Source organism: Anomalospiza imberbis, chromosome 8 (genome assembly GCF_031753505.1).
Source record: "Anomalospiza imberbis isolate Cuckoo-Finch-1a 21T00152 chromosome 8, ASM3175350v1, whole genome shotgun sequence".
Lineage (NCBI taxonomy): Eukaryota > Metazoa > Chordata > Aves > Passeriformes > Viduidae > Anomalospiza > Anomalospiza imberbis.
This window is the reverse complement of record NC_089688.1, coordinates 7,185,352-7,206,758: the sequence shown is the minus strand read 5'-3', so window position 1 is coordinate 7,206,758 and position 21,407 is coordinate 7,185,352. Positions and strand designations below refer to the sequence as shown.

At 39.0% G+C, this 21,407-nt stretch overlaps 1 protein-coding gene across 3 annotated transcripts in view; it reads left to right on the top strand.

The window, feature by feature from the left end:
- The window catches only part of BICC1 (BicC family RNA binding protein 1), a 90,432-nt gene that overhangs the window by 48,632 nt on the left and 20,393 nt on the right, over positions 1-21,407 (top strand). For 2 of the 3 annotated variants that reach the window (XM_068197169.1, XM_068197170.1), the window contains exons 4-5: positions 19,833-19,912; positions 21,073-21,231. In XM_068197169.1, coding sequence (XP_068053270.1) covers positions 19,833-19,912; positions 21,073-21,231 — 239 coding nt within the window. Of the gene's footprint in view, positions 1-13,995; positions 14,112-19,832; positions 19,913-21,072; positions 21,232-21,407 lie in introns of those variants that run through there. The other variant, XM_068197171.1, reaches the window with a different exon arrangement.

The following is a 21,407-nucleotide window of genomic DNA, read 5'->3' as shown; positions in this document are numbered from 1 at the left end:
ATGCTGTAGTTCCACAAACATTTTCCACACAGGCTTAAGATAATGGGATTTTCCCTCTCGCTTTCTGAAATACTGGCATGTCTTGTTCTTGTTGTCCAGCCCTTTCTGCTGTGCTGTCATTGATGCTTACGTGGGGGACCAGGGTGGCTGTTCCTAAAATCTAGCCATGGATAATTTTTACTTTTGGAGAGGGGGTGTTCTTGTTCATTTGCTAGGTGTCTGAACCCTAACTATACATGCTTATGTTTCTCCATGTGTTTGTATGGAACTGGAATGCCTAATGCCTTGGAAGCAGGTGAATGTCGTGTTAACCAGCAGCAGTGCTTGTGGATGGGTGGGTATTGAAGGTGTTCTTTAGGAAATGGATATATGGGAGTTCAGGTTTCACTTACTCCTTTTTATTTCTATTATTATTATTATTATTATTATTATTATTATTATTATTATTATTATTATTATTATTATTATTATTATTATTTTATTCCTTACTCCTTTTTATTTCTAGGTTCTCCCTCCCCCAAAACCCTGTGTCCCTTTGCATTCCAACAGCCATAAATAGGTTGTGGGATGTGTGCGCTCAGAATGCAGCTTGAAATAGCTTTTGGGGAACAGCTACCATAAGAATCCCTGCAGCTCTTGGAAACTTAGTGGCTCTGAGCAGGAAGATGGTCAGAGAGTTGGAGCAGGGAAATTTTGGGAAGTTAAAAAAGATGATAAGGGGAAATGCAAGATAAATTGAACTTGCAGAGCAGGTAGAACTCTGGGGTCTCTTCCAACATTCACTTTTATAAAGGACTTCTCTTGCTCTTTTTTCTTCCTCTTACTCCCATATTTTCATTCCTCTTCTATTTTCTTTAGTCTCCAGCTCTTTTTTATCTGTATCATATTTTTAAATTGCCAATTTCTTTTCTTTCTCACTTGAGCTGCTGTTACTTTATTTTACCTCTTCTCTCATTTGCTGTTTCTGGCTTTGTGACTTTTTGTTTTGCTTTTTTTTTTTGTTTTTCCTCTCTTATCACTGATGCACTTTAAGTTGGTCAATAAAAATCTAGTCCATGTTCTGTTTGTACTTTTTAAATTTGATTTTACTTTTTTATCAATTCTTTTATCTTTTTTAATAACTTTAAAAAATTTAAACTAGCTTCTCTTATCAAAGCATTTCCTACATGCTGTTTTTCACTAGCATATCTCCAACATGAGTATAGAGCATGTTAAATTCTTATCCAAGGACAATAGCAAGAAACATAGTGGTACTGAAAGCACTGGAAGGAAGGCAGCAATAACTGGCATTGGGCACTGCTGGCAGTCATTGTCTGGCAATTTGGTTTCACACTTTTTCATTAAACTTTGCCTTTTGCAAATTGTCTTGCAAGCCAAGTGTAATTGCTTCCCTCTTTGAATCCTGAGCTGTGAAGGTAACATGCGCAGTGAAGTTAATAACTGTAAAACCATGCTTGATGCAAATAGCCAGAGAGACTTCAACCAAATTAGTAAAACCTCACTCTCATTTATTGGAATGTTGTTTGGGTACAAGGGGAGCATCCTGCCTGTTTCAGAAGGCCTTGTGATAAAAGGTAGAGCCTCCTCTTTTGTTAAAACAAATGTCACTGCGTAGAGAACTCAAGGCCAAACTTGTGAATTACTGCCTTAGATATCTAGAGTAAGCTAAAATGTTTGTCCTTTCAGACCTTTAAATCAACTTTCAGTTGTTGCCCAGTCCTGTGATAGAAGCTGAAGTTTATATTTTCAGATGAAACAGGGAGGGAGAGAACAAAGAACTGCAGTGTCAGGCTGTGTAGCCTTAGGAAAGCATGCAAATAAAATGCCAGGTTACTTCTTCTTTTGCCATAGGCTTTTTGATAAATCTGATTTTAGGCTATTTAGATAATTTCTTTTTCTTTTCAAAACCACCTAATTTTCTCAAATCAGTTTGTCAATACAATCTTTTTTGAAAGGAGTGTGAGCTGCTTTTAAAGCTAAACTTCTAGCAGTAAAATATCCCAGAATTTTATTAATTTAATCTAGGAGTAGTTCGGAGTTGTGCCTGCCAGTTCAGCGTCCCATTGCGAGCACTTCATCATTTACACACGTGTTCCGTGGAGGCATTACATCACTGCTTAAAACTCAGGCGCATCATAAGTTATGCAGTGTTGCTCTTTGTGCTGCAGCTGAGCTGAATCCCACATTTGTACACAGGAGAGACTGCCATGCAGAAATTCCACGCTGCAAAAAACCCACCTCAGATTAGTGGGTGCAAGTAGGATTTTGTCAATGCTTCTGTCCAAGCCCAGTATTTTATTATTCAATGTGATAATTGAAGAGTTAATAACCCTCCACAGCAGTATTATCTAGGAGTCCTGTGAACTTTAAACATTACTGTAACCTCTTGTAGCATGTCTGGAAGTCTCTAGAGTTTCCCCCCCCCCTTAGAAAACACCCAGCCAACCAAAAAGCACAACCCTAAAACCTCCACCAAACCAAAACACCCCTAAGCAACCTAAGGGCTCAATGAGGCAGATGTTGAGAAACTCTGAGTAGAGGAAAAAGTACTTTTGTGGTGTCAAGGGGGTTTTGGCCCTTGCTTCAGGACAGTCTCATTGCATTGCTGATATTTTGTAGTAAATGCAAAGTTTGGTGGAATTGATAGATTTCTCTGCTTTCAGTTATCGCTGGGATTGCTGAAATACTGAAAGGATTTTGGTCTAGGCCACTAGATTTATATTACATACGTAATCTTTTTTAAATACCAGGCATCTTGGTGTTCTTCAGATGCTGGCACGTCTGCGAAGTGCAGTTAAATAACCTAAAATTTCTCCAAGAAATTAGCCAAGTCCTCGTTCAGTCAAACATAAAAGCAACTAGAAAATGCCTAATAGTTTAGGCTACTTGCTTCTTTGTCTTATGTAACTCCTAAGCAGTTAATGCTGTGCTCTGTGTGGTTGTGTGCATATCTTCACTGAAGGAGTGGTGAAAAACTGGAAAATTGGAACAGGAAGGTGGTGGAGTTGCCATCCATGGAAGTGTTCAAAAAAAACCCAAACAGTCATGGCACTCACTGCCATGGCTTAATTGACAAGATTGTGTTCAGTCAAAGTTTGGACTTCATGATCTTGGAGGTCTTTTCCAGCCTTAAAGATCCTGTGATTCTAGACAGAATAATGACTGTTAGGATCGCCTTATTTTTTTAGGCCTTTGGTGTTTTCCTTTTCTTTATGGCTTTACATACATGTTACTCCTTCTTGATATAGTTGCAGCCATAACAGAGATTTTTACTGATTTCCTTAAATTACTTCCTTCTTCTAGGCCAAAGAGTTGTTTTCATTTTTCATGTTGTATATATATTATGCCTGATTTTAATTTTGTTAAAAAGTGATTTGGAACTAGTGGTATTGTGGAAAAACCACAGAAATTAAAGGTTGTGGATTTCAGAGATTGTTTAAGTTGCATGAAAACATTTTCTTACAGAAGCTACTTTCCTTAGTTACAGTTGATTTGTTCTTAATTCTTTCAATATAGAAGTGAATCCTGCTACTTTTCTGAAGATTATACCCATGTAAATTGTGGGGTAAAAGTACTCATGTTAATAGGATAAAAAGTCCACCTTTTCATTCACTTCTAAAACTGCAATATTTTTAATTGTAGCCATATATAGCCTCTAAAAGTGCATTAAAATGTTGCTAATAATAGGAAACAGAACTTCATGTGCTGGAATTGTTTGTATGCCTGCACTACTTACCTGTGTTGCTGATTTATCAGTCTTAAAGGAAAACACTCTTTACTGTAAATTACTGTAGAAGGAATTGATGTTTTGTGTTTCTTTAAATGCAACAAGACACTGAGTTTTACTTTGCACCTATTGTCTTAAAAGCTGAATCAGCCCCACCTGGGAAGGTCACACAGCATCCCAGGACTACTAAGTGCTGTTCATGAACCAAGGACTCTCAGTGGTTCTTCATAGGTTGGGTCAACTCCTGCTCCTGACCTACTTTCATATCTTTGTGTGCTGTTCCTAGTTAGAATAAAACCCCAAAATCAAACCTGATCAAGTGAATGTAGGATATAATCAACTAATTTTCCTACCTTAAATTCAGTGCTATGAATAGCCACTTAATTGGTTTAGAGCCTTAAGCTCCAATTAAAAAAAAAAAAGCGGTAGGGGAATTAATCAGGCCATTGGAGACCTGCAGTGATACGTGGAGCTTTTCTGACAAACTTGAGCTTCTCACCCACTAAGATACTTTTGAAAATTGTGCCAACTGAAAGGCTGTACCCTAACTCTTGCTAGGAACCAAACGTGTATGGAGTGATGACTCTTCCTGTTCCTGGTCTTTAGCTAGGGATGAAGGAATGTAGAGTGGTGGAGAGAAGAGAGCATCTAAACAAACCTCTGCAGTGCCTGGATGCTTAAGCACTTGCAAACAGAGGTAACTTCTGTATTGGTCTGTTATCAAGGTTCCATTTGTTTAGTCTCAGCACTGATTTCAGTGTGCACATCAATAGAAGTGTTGGCTCAACTTGCCCCAAATCATTCTTACAGAGAAAGTAATGTACTTTATCCCAGCTGGAGCTCTGCCAGCCACTCAGAGCCTGCTGCTGCTCCGCTGCCTTGCCTTGCTCATGTGGTTCCCCACCCTTAAGGTCAAGGAAGTAAGTTCCCTGCCCTTACCTGGTGCAGTGAAGTGAGGGAGGTGGTGGTTTGATGGCTGCTGTGGGCACCTGTTCCCTCAGGAGAGGAGCTTTTCACCTGGTTACACAGTAGGCAACAGAAAGGTGCTGCAAGATGGGCTTTGGAGTTCACTGAGTTCACTTCATGAGTCTTTCCCAGCTGCAAATGGAAAGGGGATCCCAGTGCACCAGTTTGAGACACCTTCATGTAATAGCAGTAGGCACAATGGGTTTTGATCATCCAATCCCAGGACAGCCTTATTCCACATGTTATGCATAATGATAAAGGTGCACTCACTTGTGCCTTTTCCAAGCACTTGCAAAAGGCAAGACGGGTAACTACTTCTGCTAGAAACAAAATCAGGGGAGACATGATTGTTTTCAGAGCTGGCAAACAGCACAATTGTGGTCTTCCCTCTCTCTCCTGCCTTGCTGCGTGCTTCCAGCCTGTGCCCTGCCTCCATAGCTCCCTGCTAGGCAGCTCAGCCCTGCAGCCTGGCATGCCCTGGTGCCAGTCCCACTGACGCAGGGGGCATTCAGGGCCACTGAGGTATGGGGGCCAGTGCTCTTTTGTCAGCAGAATTTTTCCTAAAGCTGCTTAATTTTGGTTCCCAAGGTGTAAAGTTGTGGGTCTGACCTTATACCAGTTCAGTAAAGGTTTTCTCAAAAATCTTGGCATTTAAATGCCTTTTCCTTGTTGGTGCCCATGACAACAGAACCATTGGTTTGGGTATTCTGTGTCAGCTCTCTCTGTGTGCAGCAAAATTCCTTTGCAGCTCTTATTTGACCTCACCAAAAACAGGAAAAAAGATTCTCCCTGTTATGCAATTGTCCAGCTAAGGACTGTGTAATTAAGTAGATTTCTTAAAAAAAAAAAAATCTGCTCATATCTTCGAAGTAGATGAATTGCACATATGATTCTGCAATGGAATTGAGATTTGCCTATGCCAGGAGATAAAGGGTGCTCTGCAATTTTTCTTGAGAATGCTGGCAGTGCTTGGGAGGGGGGAGTAACATGGTTTCTTATCTATGCAGTTGCTTCATAAAATAAAATTTCAGTCAAATCTGGGACATGGTCTCAGGAATTACAAGTTTTTTCTGTTCTTTAGAGTGGCAATAAACTTACTTTTGTACTTGACCTTGTTGCAGCAAAACCAATGCTATTTTTATTACTCTATTACTTTTTCCTTTAGACAAGGGATTGTTCATCCTCTTGAGTATTTTTCGTGAGAGAAGATGAACTCTTTGTGTTAAGTGCCCATAGTACATTTTTGTTCTTTTGTCACCATGTATTTTTTCTTGGGTTTGGTTGGAGAAGTGTTAAAAAAGTGCGTCATGTTATGTTTTAAGTATGACATACTCCTGCTACCATGTGTTTCAATCCTAATCGTTGAGAAGGCATAAAGGGATGCTGAGAAGTTCTTGCTACCAAAATAATACATTACTGTATGAAAATATCTGACACTAATATGAATAACTGAGGGTGCTCATTTCAACACACCAATTATGCATTAAGCACAATTAAGCATTGTTCAATGAGTGGCAAAGACATGTCGGGTTAGTAAACAGGATTTGAATTCTTGTTTTGATTTGGAACAAAAAATGGCTTGATTGGAGGAGGCCAGAACCCTCCAGCTCTCAAAAGCACAGAGAAACAAAGATGCATGACAGAAATCTACTTAAGAGTCTCGTCACAGTTTGAAGGGAAAAAGATCATATGCCCTTGAATATTACCGGTGATAACACTACATTTTTATACTTTGAAGCAATTATACCTAATTTGTGATATTCTGTTGCTGACCAAAAGAATTATAGTCTTTCTAGTTTCTTGAAACAGTGTTTCTGTAACTTCCCGATGGGAGCATTTGCAGGTAGGGCTGGCTACTGCAATCCCTGCTCCAACCCTGATTAAGTTCTATAAACCTTCTGAAATTACAGGCTCCATGAGTATCATCCTCTCCCTGCAAATTGGATGTATTACTAGTAAAATCCTGATATTTTCGTGTGCTTTGATTTCAAGTTTTCTTTATACTGTGCATTCTAAATATAGACAGAGTCCGTGCCAAAGGCGAAGTGCAAACTTACAGAACCATCATTGATAGAAATTCTAGTCTCTTTAATGACTTCCTCTGGAAACTCTAATTTGAATCATATGATTTTTCTGCAGTAGCAGTAGGAGGGAATATCTGAAAAATTGCTGTAATACAGTTTTTATAATTTTAAACTTTTAATCTGTACAAGATTAACCTTGCATAAAACTGTGCTGGTCATTTAATTCTTTGATTATTTGGCAAGATTATTTTGTCCGTAAAGGAAGTCAGATCTAAAGAGAGCAAAATCCAAGGCATAGCTAGTGTTCTGGCAACTTTCTTGGTCCAGATTTTTAATGTTTAAAAAAAAATCTGTGTTTTTATGGTAAATGCTTGTTAAGCACACTGGTAGTTTTGGTTTTGGAATTGGTTTCATTTAGTTAGGGAGACCAAAACCATCTGGCAATGCTCACCAGCCATGGCCAGGCTCAGAGGGCTGTTGGCAACATGTTCTCCCTGTACTAACTCCTGTGAAAGGGAAAGGCAAATGAGCTCTTGTTCATGGAAACAAAGCTGTGGGAAAGGACAATTTGGGAATGAAGTGGAATGGGGAGAGACACAGAGAGGAAATGAGAGGCTGATGAGGAGACTGAAGCCAGTTGGAAAGAGGTAGGTGGGATGGAAGGAAATATGAGGTTAGAGTGGGAGTCTTAAAGAAATGAGCGGTTTGAAAGAATAGAATAATAAAGAGTTAGTGACAAAGACGGTGTAAATGGGAAAACAGATGGGAGGTGCAAAGGAGGAAGGTGGTGAAAATGCTTATTCCAAAAGGTGGAGGGGAGGATTACAGCCTTGTGTTCATAGGTATCTGGCATGGATTTCCAATAAATATCCTTGTCTTGGAAATTAGATCAGACACAATTCTGAGGCTCTTACTTAATGATTATCCTAGGGAAAAGCTGGTAAATGCTGCTGTATTGATGTGTACTTTAATTACTGTCCTGGACCAGTGATTCAGTGTCTAACATGTCACTATTCCCATTTGATGTCTTTGTGCAGCTTCCATAAAGTTGCAGTTTTGATGGCTGCAGTTTAAATTTGTTAAAGATTTACCAGATGTCTTGTTTTGCATCAAAACATATGGATGACTTAAAATACCAGGAACGCAAATATGAATTTCTAGTCCATGGGAGCTGAGGATATTGGCAATTTATACTAAAAAAAAAATCACAAAACAGTGTTAGAATGTGTGCAAGTAAACCAAGATGGCAATAAAAAGGATTAATTTTGAGTGCGGCTTTCATCCAGCTGATTGGATTTGTGTCCAATGCAATGTCAAATAATGTAAACTTGGTTTTGCAGTGCTGGAGGAGAGTAGTAGCCAAGAAAGCAAGCTGTGAAAATACTGGGCTTCAGTAAAGTGCAAGCTTTTTTGTGGAATAGGCTTAAAATCCTCTAATGCCAAACAGCTCCCACTGAGATTTCCAGCAGTAAATTTGTAGCTATAGGTGTGCAAATTCCTGTGTCTAGTTCCCCTCTGCTGTTGCTACTGCCCTGAGTGCAGTGAGCAGTAAAGCTCATGCTGAGCTCTCCTGCCTCTGTCATGTGGAGGGTTACAAAGGGGAATTGACTTTGCTCACACACACACATTTGGTCACATCAAAGAAATCTGAATTGTCAGATTGAATGTGTGCTTTCTGTGAGGGGAAGGAATACTGGAAGTGGCAAATTGGGTGCATAATTTTTTTTAATTTTTTTTCTTGTGTATTTGCTTACTGAAGGATGCTGCAAGGAATCCCTGTAGGAATGCCATGACAGTGTACACGGGTGCATTTGGGAGAGGAGCAGATTTTGAGTTCCATAAGTAAAGATGGAAGTTCCAGACTGATGGGGTTGGAAAAAAAACGAAACAAAAGAAACTACTGTAGAGAAGTTCATTTATAGCATGAATTACTGGTGGAATGCCAAACCAAGATAAGAAAGCTACTACAAAATGGGTTATGCTTTTAATCAGCTGACTCATTATATTGAAAATTGCTTCTTAGCAGTGTAAGCAGCATATCAGCCCAAATGAAGAAATTATCAAGAAGTAAGACACTCTTGGCCATTAACTCATTTTTTCCTTCCTAAAATACATTAACAGACAGATATTTTTTGCATATTTTCTGCTCCATCTTCTGTTATTTTTACAACTAAAGCTTTAACCTCACTCATTGCCAGCATCAGCTGAAAATGAGCATCTGCTAACTTAGACCTGAGTGCCTAAACTGCAATTTCTAAACCTGTGTCTGCAAGTGGTGCCCTTTGCTGTTCTGCTCTCATCTGCTGGCAGAGAAAAGATGTGAGCAAGAGCTGTGGGTAGAGGTGGTGCTCTCTACTTCCTGATAACAATATGAATTTTTATCTTGCTGACTTCTTGCACTTGCCAGTGCCTCAATCACCCTAATGACACAAGTTTTTTGTGGTTTTTTTGGGGTTTTTTTTTTGTTTTTTTTTGTTTTTTTGTTTTGTTTTGTTTTTTCATGGGCAGACTAAAGGTTATCCAGAGAGTGAGGTATGTGAGGCCATAGCTGCTAACTAAAATATTGACATAAATGTATGCCCAGCATTGGCATTCAGGAGTTAGACTGGCATGGTGGAGTATGGGGAGTGCTGGGTCCTATTTTGTGGTTTCTCTCAAGAAATTATCTGGTTTTTAAGTCTAGTATTTGCTGGTAATTTTTGCAGTAACTCTCATGCCTGGTACAATACACAAGTATTTACAAAACTCCTTAGTTTTAATGGTGGTTGAAATTCGTCCAGGTAAAATCAGTTGCAGTCAACTATTTATAACATACATTTATTATTGATGGACTTACCAATTTTAGGGGTTTTTTTTCTATACTTGTAAGCTAGAATTTGCTTTTGCTACAGTCAATGGAAAACTTGTCTTCTCCCACAAGTATTTAGGCAGCTAAACTGTGGGGACAATTTTCAGCTGACGTATGCTGGTTGTCCACAGCTGTCACTGCATTCTCCTGATGCAAGTTGGTGGGACATGAAATATTTGCAGGAGATGGCTAGAAAGGGATAGTAATTATTTTTTTCTTTAGAGAAACAGTTACTGGAAAAGTAACACAGGGATTTTTAATTTTTTTTTTCTTCCAACTGTGGATGTAGAATTTGAAACAATGCTGATTTTCTTTGATTTATCCAGCATTTCCAATGGAACAGCACTGCCACCATTTTTCTGAGCGGACATACTTTGTCTGGAGGCCCAAACTTCCTATGCCTCACTTTCTTCTAGTTTTTTTATAGCTTGCCAAGCGTGACAATATTTGCCTATTTTGCCATTTGAAATGCATGCATGCATGTGAATGATCCATTTTTTCTTTGGCCAGTGGCTGCTCTCCTCAGGGTGAGATGTAAAGGTGGAAAAATTCTGCTGTTTTTTGTGTTTATGATGTTCGGCTTGTGAATATTTTGAGGGAAGGAGTCTTTTAGTTTAAGTACTTCTCCCAAGTATTCACTTTAAGTACTCAGTGCTAAGCTTCCTAATTAACCTACAGAGTACCTGTTGAGCTGAATGATTTCTTACCTCAGTGCAACTTTGTAAATGGTCAATAATTTCTGTAATGTGTTGCTGAGGCAATCGGTCTGTAATTGACTTAGAGATTTATAGTGAGTCTCTTGCTGACATTGTGTTTGGAGTGCCAGATTAATTACAGCACGTATTGTAGTTGCTGTAGTATGACCTCCATCTGCTTTTTATTAACTTTCTCTGTAAAAGAGAAACTGTCAGTGCATACTGCTTCTTATATTCTGAAGAAAAATTCCCCCAAACCCCACAACTGTGTACTTTAAAAATTAAAGAACGGTTGTGTTGAGATCACAAATTTGTTTATTTCTTTTGTTTCTGGAGCAGCTGACTGAAGCATAGATGACTCCTCCCTGTTTTGCAATACATAAATGGACAGGAAGACCATCCCAGGCCATTTGAAACTCGGCCACAAGAGATGGTGTTGGTTCCCTCTGATCCCAGCAGTTAGACACGCACAAACCCACAGCATCCCTTGTGCCAGCAGCTGGCAGCAAATCCCTTATTTGCTGGAGTCACTTCTCCCAGGCTGCTGCCTCTTCAGAAAACAGCCCCTGCCATTAATTCTGCAGGGTAGGTGACAGGCAAGCAGGCTTTTAAAGAAGGTCACATTTGCTTGAGCCTTTTATCTCGTTTGTGCTCAGGGGTGTGTGCCTGCAGCCACCAGAGCTTAAACTCATGGATTTATACTGGCTCAGAGGAAGATAAAATGTATTTGTGGTCACATTGGTGAATGTTTTAAGGAAATTCTAGGTAACAAAGGAGCCAGCAGGTGGGCATTGCACTGTAACTACACTTACACGAGAGTGATTTGAACTTGGGTCATTCCTGTAAGAGTAAGAAGATTTTGGGCTTTTCTGGTTTTGATCAGGCTGTGCTGTGTTTTCTGTGAAGAGCAGTGATTTGCTTACACTTGGCCAGACAAGGGAGGGGTAGAATACAAACACAGTTGTGATATGAAGGGAATTGTCAAGGGGCTTAACATCCAGTGAGTGTGCTTGGCAGTAACTATAATAAAACTGAAATTTCAAGCCCTGGAATGTAGTTATATAAACTTATTGCTGTAATTAAATTGCTTGAGAGCACAGATTTGTCACGATCTTTCAGTGAAAATTTAAATTAGTTGATGTATTGGTTTCAGATTTTTAGGAGCTTCTAGCAAGCAGATACCTTGCAATGTGCTCTGCACTGCATTTGCAGGTAAACTGGAGACTGAGAGCGTTCTACTCTGATACCCATCTATCTATTTAAACTCAATTTTTGGGACACAGCATACAGTTTATCAGAGTGACTGCTGAAATTCACATTGCAGAGATGCTCAATAGGTGGTTAATTTCCCAGAGGTGAGTTTTGCTATTAATGTAATACTAAGAGAGACAGATGACAAAAGTGATGCAGAGAAAATTCATCTGAGAACAACTCAGGAATGATTTCTTGATTTGAAAGGCAACACTGGGCTTCTTTCGTGTGCTTGTTGTTTTTATTTCACAGTATATCACAAAGAAATGTCCCTTGCAGAGGAACAGTGTGGGCAGTCTTTGCTTGCTCTGAACCCCTCCATGAAAAGAAAAGCAGAAGTTTTTAAGTCACCGTTCTTCAGGAGATGATGGTTCTCTTCCCAAATCAGGTGCAAACTGCCAGTTATTCTGGTGAAAATAATTCAATATCTGCGAATAAGAATAACCTTTTAATGTAAGATAAACAGCTCTTGGAGTGCCATATACATATTGCCATGCCAAAAGCTAAGAAGTGGTGGATTATTACATGATTAAAATGTGATTCAGTATTCACCCAACAAACTGTTGGTGTAAAAGCATCTTGAAGGTTTTAGTATTCAGAACCAGTTGTTGGATTGATGGATAATGCTTTTGTTGGTTAGGTGCATCCCTAGTGGGTTTAGAAGGAAGATGGAAACACTACTTTCCTTGTCTCTCTATTTGACTTTTCACTCCTGGAGACTGTAGCCTGCACAGTAGTGGTGCTGGGAAATAATTTATACCTTGTGCTTCTAAAAAATAATAAAAGAAATAGTCATGTTTAGTCAGTGGCAGAAATTTGTTTATTAACATAGCAATTTTGAGTCAAATTTCATATGCCTAATATTATCATAACTTTAAAATATGTTTTGATCTTTCAAATTTCAAGCTCAAGATGTAGAGATGGGTGTGCATTAATGAGCTAATGCTGTATAAGAAAATGACTTCTTACAGCTTCAAAAAAGAGTTCAGGATCTTTTTCTTATTTAGTATCTAGCTGTTGTAAGCAATGTAATTTGTGTCTGGTACATGGAAAGGAAAACTAGGCAGTGTAAGTGGTCTGCTGGTACTGGAGCTCTTTTTTTGTAAGAGCCTACTAAGCCCTTGAATCGGTATTTCTGTGGACTCTTAGACTGGAGTTTTACTGGGTTGTCATCATTTTAATCTAATTTGTGAAGCTGTTGCTACTTCAATAGCTCTCAAGAAGACAGTTTAGATGTTTATTGGACTTGCCATTTTTCTCTTTGTTTAGAAAAATCAGAGCAAGCAAACAAAAAATGCAGCCTGTTCACCAGGAATATAGTTGAAATAACCTCTAAAAATATAATAATCCGAGAAATGAAAACATTCTTGGGGAAAATTCATTTCACAGAGTGTGGTACTAAAGCAGGGAAAGTAAAGTATTTGTAATGGTAATCAAAATTATTCTATGAGCTCTCCTTGGCTTTAGTCACCAGATGTCTGATGTCCTGCTGGGAGGCAGCTCTTTTTATCTTTCCGATAACATTTAATTCCATCCTGATTCCTAAGAGGATGGGTCTGTGTGTCCTGCTCAGTCAGGCCTTTACAGTGCATTAATCTTTGCTGCAGACTAACTGCATCCTCCTGGTCCAGCCACAGAATTCACGCTTGCAGTGGCTGTGTCCAAACCAGCTCACACGGTGGGGTGCAGTCGGTCAGAGCAATCAGACACCGAAAGGTGCAGCAGTAGCCAGGGACTGGGTGTGGGAGCACTGCAAGGAGGGCTGAGCCTGAGCCGTGAACTTCAGCTCACGAGTCAGATGATGTTTTTTATTTAGAAAAACGCAGTCACAAGGACTTGTTTGAGAATGTGTGTGAGAAACTAAAATTATCTCATGACTTATGTAGCAGAATTGCAACCCCGAGTATGAGTCGGTGTGCAGTGAAGACACAGTGGTGTTATTTCTGATAGGAATGCCGTGACTGTTTTCTAGGTCCTTTATTAAGCTGATCTTGCAATACTATAGCTTTTTTCTTCTCTGTATTTATTTTCTTTCCCAGGCATTCTGATTCTGTTTGTGCTTTGAGATACAAAGGCAACAGACATTTAAGTCATGAACTGTGAATTTTTTGCATCCATGCTGAAAAAAAAGGAGCCATAACAGACTTTGTGTCCTGCTGAGAGATTGCCTTGCTTTGGGTGGCTGCTTGGGCTGAAGAGCAGCTGCCCAAGAGGCAGCACAAGGGCTGCATGGCACGTGCCTTTTTGTGGCTGACTGTACTTGCAAAATGTCCCTAAAGGCTCTTTTTAGAAGTAAAAGAAGGAATTTAAGCTGATCATGGTGGTAACTAAAGTTGTGTAACTGAAATGGAGTGTCTTGGTGATTACAATTAATTCATTCTCATTTCTTCTTTTCAGGTTTTCTTCTCCACCTTGGCCTTCCCCTTCTCCCTTGAAATCTGGTCACTTTTCTGTTTAAATTGCCATATGATCTGTTACCTCTTCCTTGTCTTCCCTCTTTGCTTATGCTTTAAGAGAAGTCTTTTCAACTTCATTTCCTCTGTCAGTGGTCCGAAATCCAGTCATCAATAGTTTATTTCTCCAAACGTAATGTTGTACAGGTAATCTATTTTTTAAAGCTTATCTGATGTTTCTGGCTAATTTTCACTTAATTCTGGGCATTCTGAACATGAATTTTCAGTGTTCTGCTGGGATGTTTCAAAGCTGCTAGGAGATCCAAATGTGGGATTCAGCTATGATTCATGTACAAGTGCATCTCATTTCTTTTAATTTATGAGGCTTACATCAAACAGATATTTTACTCTTAGAACCATTTTAAGTAGCCAGTTGCAGACATTGATGTTTTCTTTTGAGCTACACTGAAATCTTTGAGAAACAAGGTTCTTTTCTCTGCTTTACCAGATGCTGTGCTGCGTTTCTTCAGGTTTCTGTGTAAGGTCGGTGTGTTACTCAGTCTCTGCTTTGTGAATATCTGTATGTCTGCCTGTGTGTGTATGTATGTAAGTGTGTCACTATAAATGGTGAAGAGAAGTGAGGAGGGGATTGCTGGCTGCACCTCACACAGTTGTTACCGAGCAGGGTTGAAGAGCAGTGCTCTGGCAGTTAATGCTCCTGAGGTGACAGCATGGCAGCAACCAAACTGTGACAAGAGTGAGGGGCTGCATGTAAACTGCCTTCCCTGGAGGGAGCAGTGTGCAGAACAGTGCAACAAGTGTTTGCTTTTTCTCAGCTTCCTTCTCATGTTCTGAGCTGAACAGAAATTCTTCTGAAGATGGTTTGGAGGTAGGTGCCAGTAATGGGAAAAGTCAAGAGAGAAAAAATGCTGAGAAAACAGTCTTTCAAATGTGTGCACACATATAAGCAGTGGCTCTAGCTCCTCCCAGGGACTTTTCATAATCAGTTGTTTGTCCACAACAAACAGATCCCCCAGAATGCCCAGAGCCTCAGGATATGTCTCCTCTGAAGACACTATTAATTGCTTGCAGCCCATGTTGAGTTTTATGATGCTCTGAGTAGGCTTTTGATCATACCCAAGTTAGCTGGGTGAAATCTTGTTCAGAGAAAATGATGCTGCAGTCTAATTTCAGCTAAAAACCAAGAAAAAAGTCAAGTCCCAAATGAGAAAAACTACATGTTGTTCTTGAGTGATACCTCTGAGAATACTCAGGAGTCTGCAGTAGGAAATGGCTCATTGCTTTCTGCCTTAGTACACGAGGAGCTTTTTCCTTTTGTGGTTTAGACACTGGGAGGAGAAGTGAGTGCTCTGAGTTGTATTGGCTAGAGGATGAGAATTCTTTTAAAGTGGTAAGCCAACAGCACCAAGTGCCCAAGTGCTGAATTTCCTTTATTATTCAGTCGAGCTCCTTTGCATGTGCCCTTACTCCTGAGCATTTGCTCCATGCTTTTAGCCTTAATGTTGCTTTTCCATGGCAATAGTTTGAGCCTGTTTCAAGTCTCTCTTGGCCATTACGAATCATCTACTTTGGTGAGGGAATGTCCACTCCTAAAACTGTACACACAGTATTTCCTAATTTATTTATGACCATTAAATAAATTGTTTCAATTTAATTATCATTTTTTCATGTTAGTAGGAAGCCTTACTTGACCTTTTTGCTTAATTCACTTGTTTTATAGGTCTGTGTTTCTTCATCGTTTTGTAGGGTGATCAATGTATGTGCCCTTTCAGATGAGAACATACCAACTTCTATGTGTTAATAAGTTGTTTGGGGTTTTTTGTTGTTGTTTTTTAACTTCTCACATAGCTTAGTGTGCTTTTGTTGGTACTTTTGGGACAGACACTTCATAACTTGTCCCTTAAAAATGCTGGGTCTCTTTTGTCTTTTTGTTTGAATGGCTCAAGTTCTGTAATAGTCTTGGGCGATTCAGATCTTAATCAGCCACTCGTTAAGAATGACTGTCATCTGCCCTGGTGTTGCCCAGTTGTCTGGCTATTTTTAGAGTAGTGGTATTTTGGTATTTGTGTTACTTAAGGCTGTTCATCCTGTAAACAAGCTGGATGCATAGCTGTAGTCTGAAGAGCTGCCCTAGACATTAAATGTAACACTCAAATTTCAGGAGAGGCCTACACAGTTAAATGGCTTCATTATTTGAAATATGTCTTGCCTGGGAGAAATTGGTGTCGATGCATTTGCACTGGCTCAAATGTACTTTTGCTTGGAGGAATTTTGTTTTGTTTACTGAAGTGTCACACACAATAGTAGCAATAAAGCTGGAGGCTTGCTGGTGTAGCTGTGGACAAAGACTGGGGAGGTGAAACTCTGCCAAAGTGTGGAGTGAGGAATTTGAGGATAGGAGCAATAAAAGATCACTTGAAGGCAGGAGTCTGGCAAAATGAAGACTGTTGAGAAAAATTTCCAGCGGCGTCTGTTGTGTAACTTCAGCTTTCTATTCTATGTAAATATTCCTCCATTCTTGGGAGGGTGGGGGAGGAATGGCCTGTTAAAAATTAATTTTTTCTTTTCCATTCCTATAGAAAAATATACTGCCTTTCAAAATTCATTGAAAAGTTGGATTACCATAGAATGGCATTTTTAATAGTTTGCAAGACACACGAATCATGTTGTTCCTTATGAGTTAAAACCTTTTCCAGGGTCTGATACTACACTTTATTTAAAGTGTTAAAGTATTATATGCTTCCAGCACACAGACCTCTTCTGAAGCCTTTGTTCTGTGTTTGCAAATAGTTTGCAAAGCTTTGGTGCCTCGTGTCTTTATTTATGTAGGCACCTGCTTTTTGCTCTCTCTAGTTTTATGTGGAGCATACTCCAGTTATATTAAGGAGCTTAATGAACATGGTGATTATTTTCCCCCCACCAAGTGAAAAGAGGCATCAGACCCTGTGTTCCTTAGAGACGAGGGATGGCTTAGCATCACCTGGACAGCAGTTCATGGTTGTGGCCCCAGGCAGGGGAGCTGTTTGGCCTGGTTCAGTGGGTGGTTTCCCTCCAGCCAGGGCTGTGTGCTGTGCATGGCAGCGCGGATCAGTGGCAGTAAGGACTGGAGGGCTGCTTTGTGCTCATCTGCACTGGCAGTACCAGACATCATCACACCCGGTACAGCTTTGTGCCTGACAATCCTCTTCACACTTCTGAGAGTGCCATGGAGATCTCTGGGGGCTTTGACAGCACATTGCTGCCATCACACCTGTAGGTATTTCAAATATTAAATGTAGAGCTTTATCCAACCAAGAGTTTTGTCTTAGTGCCTAAGACATGGTAGGATTTTTTTTAAATTAAATGTAGCCATTAATCCATTTAATCAGCTGCAAAGCAAACAAGCTGTTTGATTCCATAGCTATATTAAGAAATTTTGTTTCTGTAGTACACAGAAAATCAGGTTATTATGATGTAATTCTCTCTAAATTCTTAATTGATTGCTGAAATGATCTGTTGATTGTTATTTGGGTACCTGTGAGTTTTCCTGCAGATCATACATTGTTTCAATGAGCTTCAACTCATGCAAGGCCGATTCAAACACTTCAAAATCTTTTCGTTTTCAGGCAAGATTTGATGAGGATTTTGTATTTAAATAGTGTTACACTGAAGGAAAGAGTGAACAACTCTGAAAGAACTAATTTCTTTGACTTAAACTGACTTGCTTCATATCCATTTCCTACCACTGTGTCCTTGAGAAGAAGTCAGTTAAGGAGAGGGTACTTAAGACAAATTTTGAAAAATTTGGTAGCACATTTTAGAATTGTCGCTGACCTCAGTGGATTAGTTTTTGCTTTGTGGGGTCCTCTTTGGTTTTGTTTTAAAATGAGTGATTGAGCTTTTTTTCATCTTAAAAGAGCAAACAAGTGTAGAAATACAGGATGTTTGGCTGAAGCTGTCAGTATCAACAGAAAAGAGGTGTCCACCTGAGATGAGAAATGGAAAAAATATGTATTGTAAACTGTATTTTCACTCATTAGTAAGCAAATAATAATATGGAATGATAGTAATCTCCTTCGGTACTAATAGGATGCCAGGCTTGATTTCAGGTAATTTTCCTACATATAATCAAAAATGTATTTAAATACAGTGTTTACAAATAGGTGAAAATCAGCTCCACAGTGGTGGTGGTGGTCTAGGTTTGTGTTTTTGCTGGTTGCATCTGAAGAGCACTTGGAGCACACACAGTGTGCTAGAATCCGCTTCTGGGATTTTCTGACTGCGACATCTACTTCAAATATCATTCACAGCTTAAATGCATTAGAACCACATGGCTTCCTGTCAGCTTTAAAAAGAAAAGAAAATTTGCCCTTAAGACTATGTTGTTGGGTTTTTGTTTGACTTTGCTCCATTGTGAAAGGCTGAAGCAGCAGATTTTTGAAACTCCTGTAGGTTCTGTGTGCATACCATGTTTTTGTGACTGCAGTTTTTCCATTTTAAAAAATAAAATGTATCTGTTTCTCAGAACTCAAAATGCTGCATTTTTCTTGACTTTCATGAAACTTGGCAGTGAATCCTGTGTCCCTTCAGTGTTTCTGTATCCCTAGCTGAATGTGCTCAGAACTTTAATGGTAAAGACTAGAGGCTTATTTTTACTGTTGGAATGAAGAGAGTATCCAGGCATGACTTAGAGTTTCAATTTTCAATTGAATAGAACAGGTTTACAGCCTAAAGTTGTATTATTTCACATTTCTTTAGCTGGGAAGTGGTTTCAATCATTCAGATGATGGGAAAGGCAGATCTGTTGTGTTACAGCTGTTTTCTCCTGCCATTGAGAATATATTTACTTTTATATTCCCTAAGGTGTATGTATTTGTCTAGCATAATGAATTAAATTAGTTCAAGAGTCAGAAGAGGGTTGAGAATTTTTTTTTTTTTAAACAGTACAGTGTATCACAGGAGAAAAAGGCACTGCAAAAGGGTAGAGGACTCAAGGCCAGGGGAAAGAGGCATCACCTGCCATGTCATGCCCTTGTTCCTAGCACACAGAAGTGTGGGTGGTAGTTGGGCTGTGTGCTGTAACTGAACTTCCATTCCTTGTTCTGATGGTAATTTTGCACTGTGGCACTTTGTGCTCCTGGACACCAGATGGTGCTGCTAAACTGGCTCATGTGTCATTTTCACACTTGGAGTAATTGGTACTTGATTTAGTTCCAAAGTCAGGTCTGTACTCTCTGACCAGGTGTATATTATGGGATGCAGGACTGCACCAGCTAGCTCAGCCCAATGCCTTGTGTTGTTTAAGGGGAGTGGTCTGAAAACTATCATGTAAACCAAGTGGGCTGTAGAATCAATATTTTAGATCTCACTGGGCAAAACCCATCATCAGCTGGTGTTCCTGCTAATTTATGTACTTGAATTTCAGCAATTTGCTGTAATAAACTGTCATTTAAATTTCATTTGATAACTGCAATCAGTGGGTGAAGACACCTTTAGTGCCAGGTTAAAACTGCAAAGAATATTTGTAGAGACTAATTAAATATAATAGAGTGATGATGAGGGAGGGTTTGAGTTCGGTGGGCTGCTAAAAAGTTTTGAGTTGTCTGCTGTTACTTTTGGTTTGAGAAGATATGGTGTCTTAGCTATGTTATTGCATTGCAGACAATGTTTATGATACTGTGATATGCATTTGGAATTTGGTTTCTATTATTTTAAGTTGGTTCTCATGTTTAATAAATTCATTGGTAATCCTAATTGTGGGGCTGAAGGGATGGAATAAGACATTTTGGCCTTCAGCTGAATCCCAAAGGCTGGTGGTATGGTTTATCAGTCGATTATAAATAATGGGCTCAAATTTATTTGAGCGGCGAGGAAATTTTTTTATAGATATTGTACTGTATTTTTCTTACAAGTTTATTTCTTTTATAGATCCCCATATTAAAGTTTCTGGAAAAAAAGAGAACGTTAAAGAAGCAAAAGAGAAAATCATGTCTGTCTTGGACACAAAAGTAAGAAAACTTTCTTAGAATGACACCTTAGCCCCTAATTTTGTCGTGACATTGATCTCTTAATTAGGCACATTTCAAGAGAAGGTATTTATGGATGCTCTGAAGCAAAGTCTCCAATAAATGCCTTGCAGATGTTGATATTGGTGTATACCCACATATTTAAACATTTTGAGAGAAAAATACTTGCTTGAAGCAGCTTTTCCAGATCTGAATTATATAGAAATAATATTTCCAGCCATATGGCTAAAAGTGAATTGGTGTTTTCCTTCAAAATCTGAAATACAGCTTCACTGCAAGCAACAGGTTATGCAGCCACTTCAGAGAAGCTAAAATTTTGTTTCTGTTTGAAATTTGATATTAGGAGCATTTATGCTGTTTTATCTTTAACAGTTACTCTATTCTTATACTCTGAAACATCAGGACCAGATTTTCTAAAACATCTACATTTTGGCTGGAGGTCTCTTCTGTTCATCAGCTATTATTTTCATTCAGCAGCAGCTCTTTTGGGGCAGTGTGTATGGCTCCTGTGAACTTCTATGGCACCTTCCTGGTTCTCAGAGCAGATTGCCAAGAGGATCACTCAAGTGATAAGCACCACTTTTTGAACAACTATGAACAACATTATTATGAGCTGTTAACAACAGGGCTTTTAAGAATAGATGCAGGCAGTGTTTGTGTGTTTTAAAAATTCATGTACCAAAAAAAAAAAAAAAAACCGTTTAAGGAAGAAAAAACAGTTATTTGGTCCCATGGCTTTGATTTGCAAAGTCTTCCTAATGTGATCCTTTCAGATCAAACAGGGGTGTAAGACTTCAATTGAAAGAATACAGAATTAAAGGAAACAGAATAAATTGCAAAAGGACACTTAAGTCACAGTTGATCAAAGTTCAAGGGTATTTTAAAAGCCTTAGTTGTTTTTAAGGGTGCATCTTTGGGGTATTTATCCCCACTATTTATTTCCTCACTAGAAAGAAAACAAGACCAAATTAACATCCAACTGATGCCTATTAAAAACATCATGCTTGAGTAGAAGTTAAGTAATAGCAAAAATACTTTCAAAATACAATTTTGATATCATTGTTGAAGTTACATTACTCCTAAAAACTCAAATACTCTGGCTCTGCTGTGACCAAGTCAAACTGTGGGTGCTTGATTTCCAGAGCAATCGGGTAACCTTGAAGATGGATGTTTCACACACAGAACATTCTCATGTGATAGGTAAAGGTGGCAATAATATTAAAAAAGTGATGGAGGAAACGGGATGCCATATCCATTTTCCAGACTCAAATAGGAACAATCAAGCAGAAAAAAGCAACCAAGTAAGTGTTATTTAATACTGAGCTCATTTGTGTTGTAATTCCTGAGAGTATAAACCATTGGTAAACTTCTCTTATCAATATGGGTTTTCTGCGGATGGTGTGTTCATATTCAGGGAAATAGATTTTTGGTATTTACACTGTGTGGAAAGTACAGGGCTTCCTAAGTGAGCAAATCT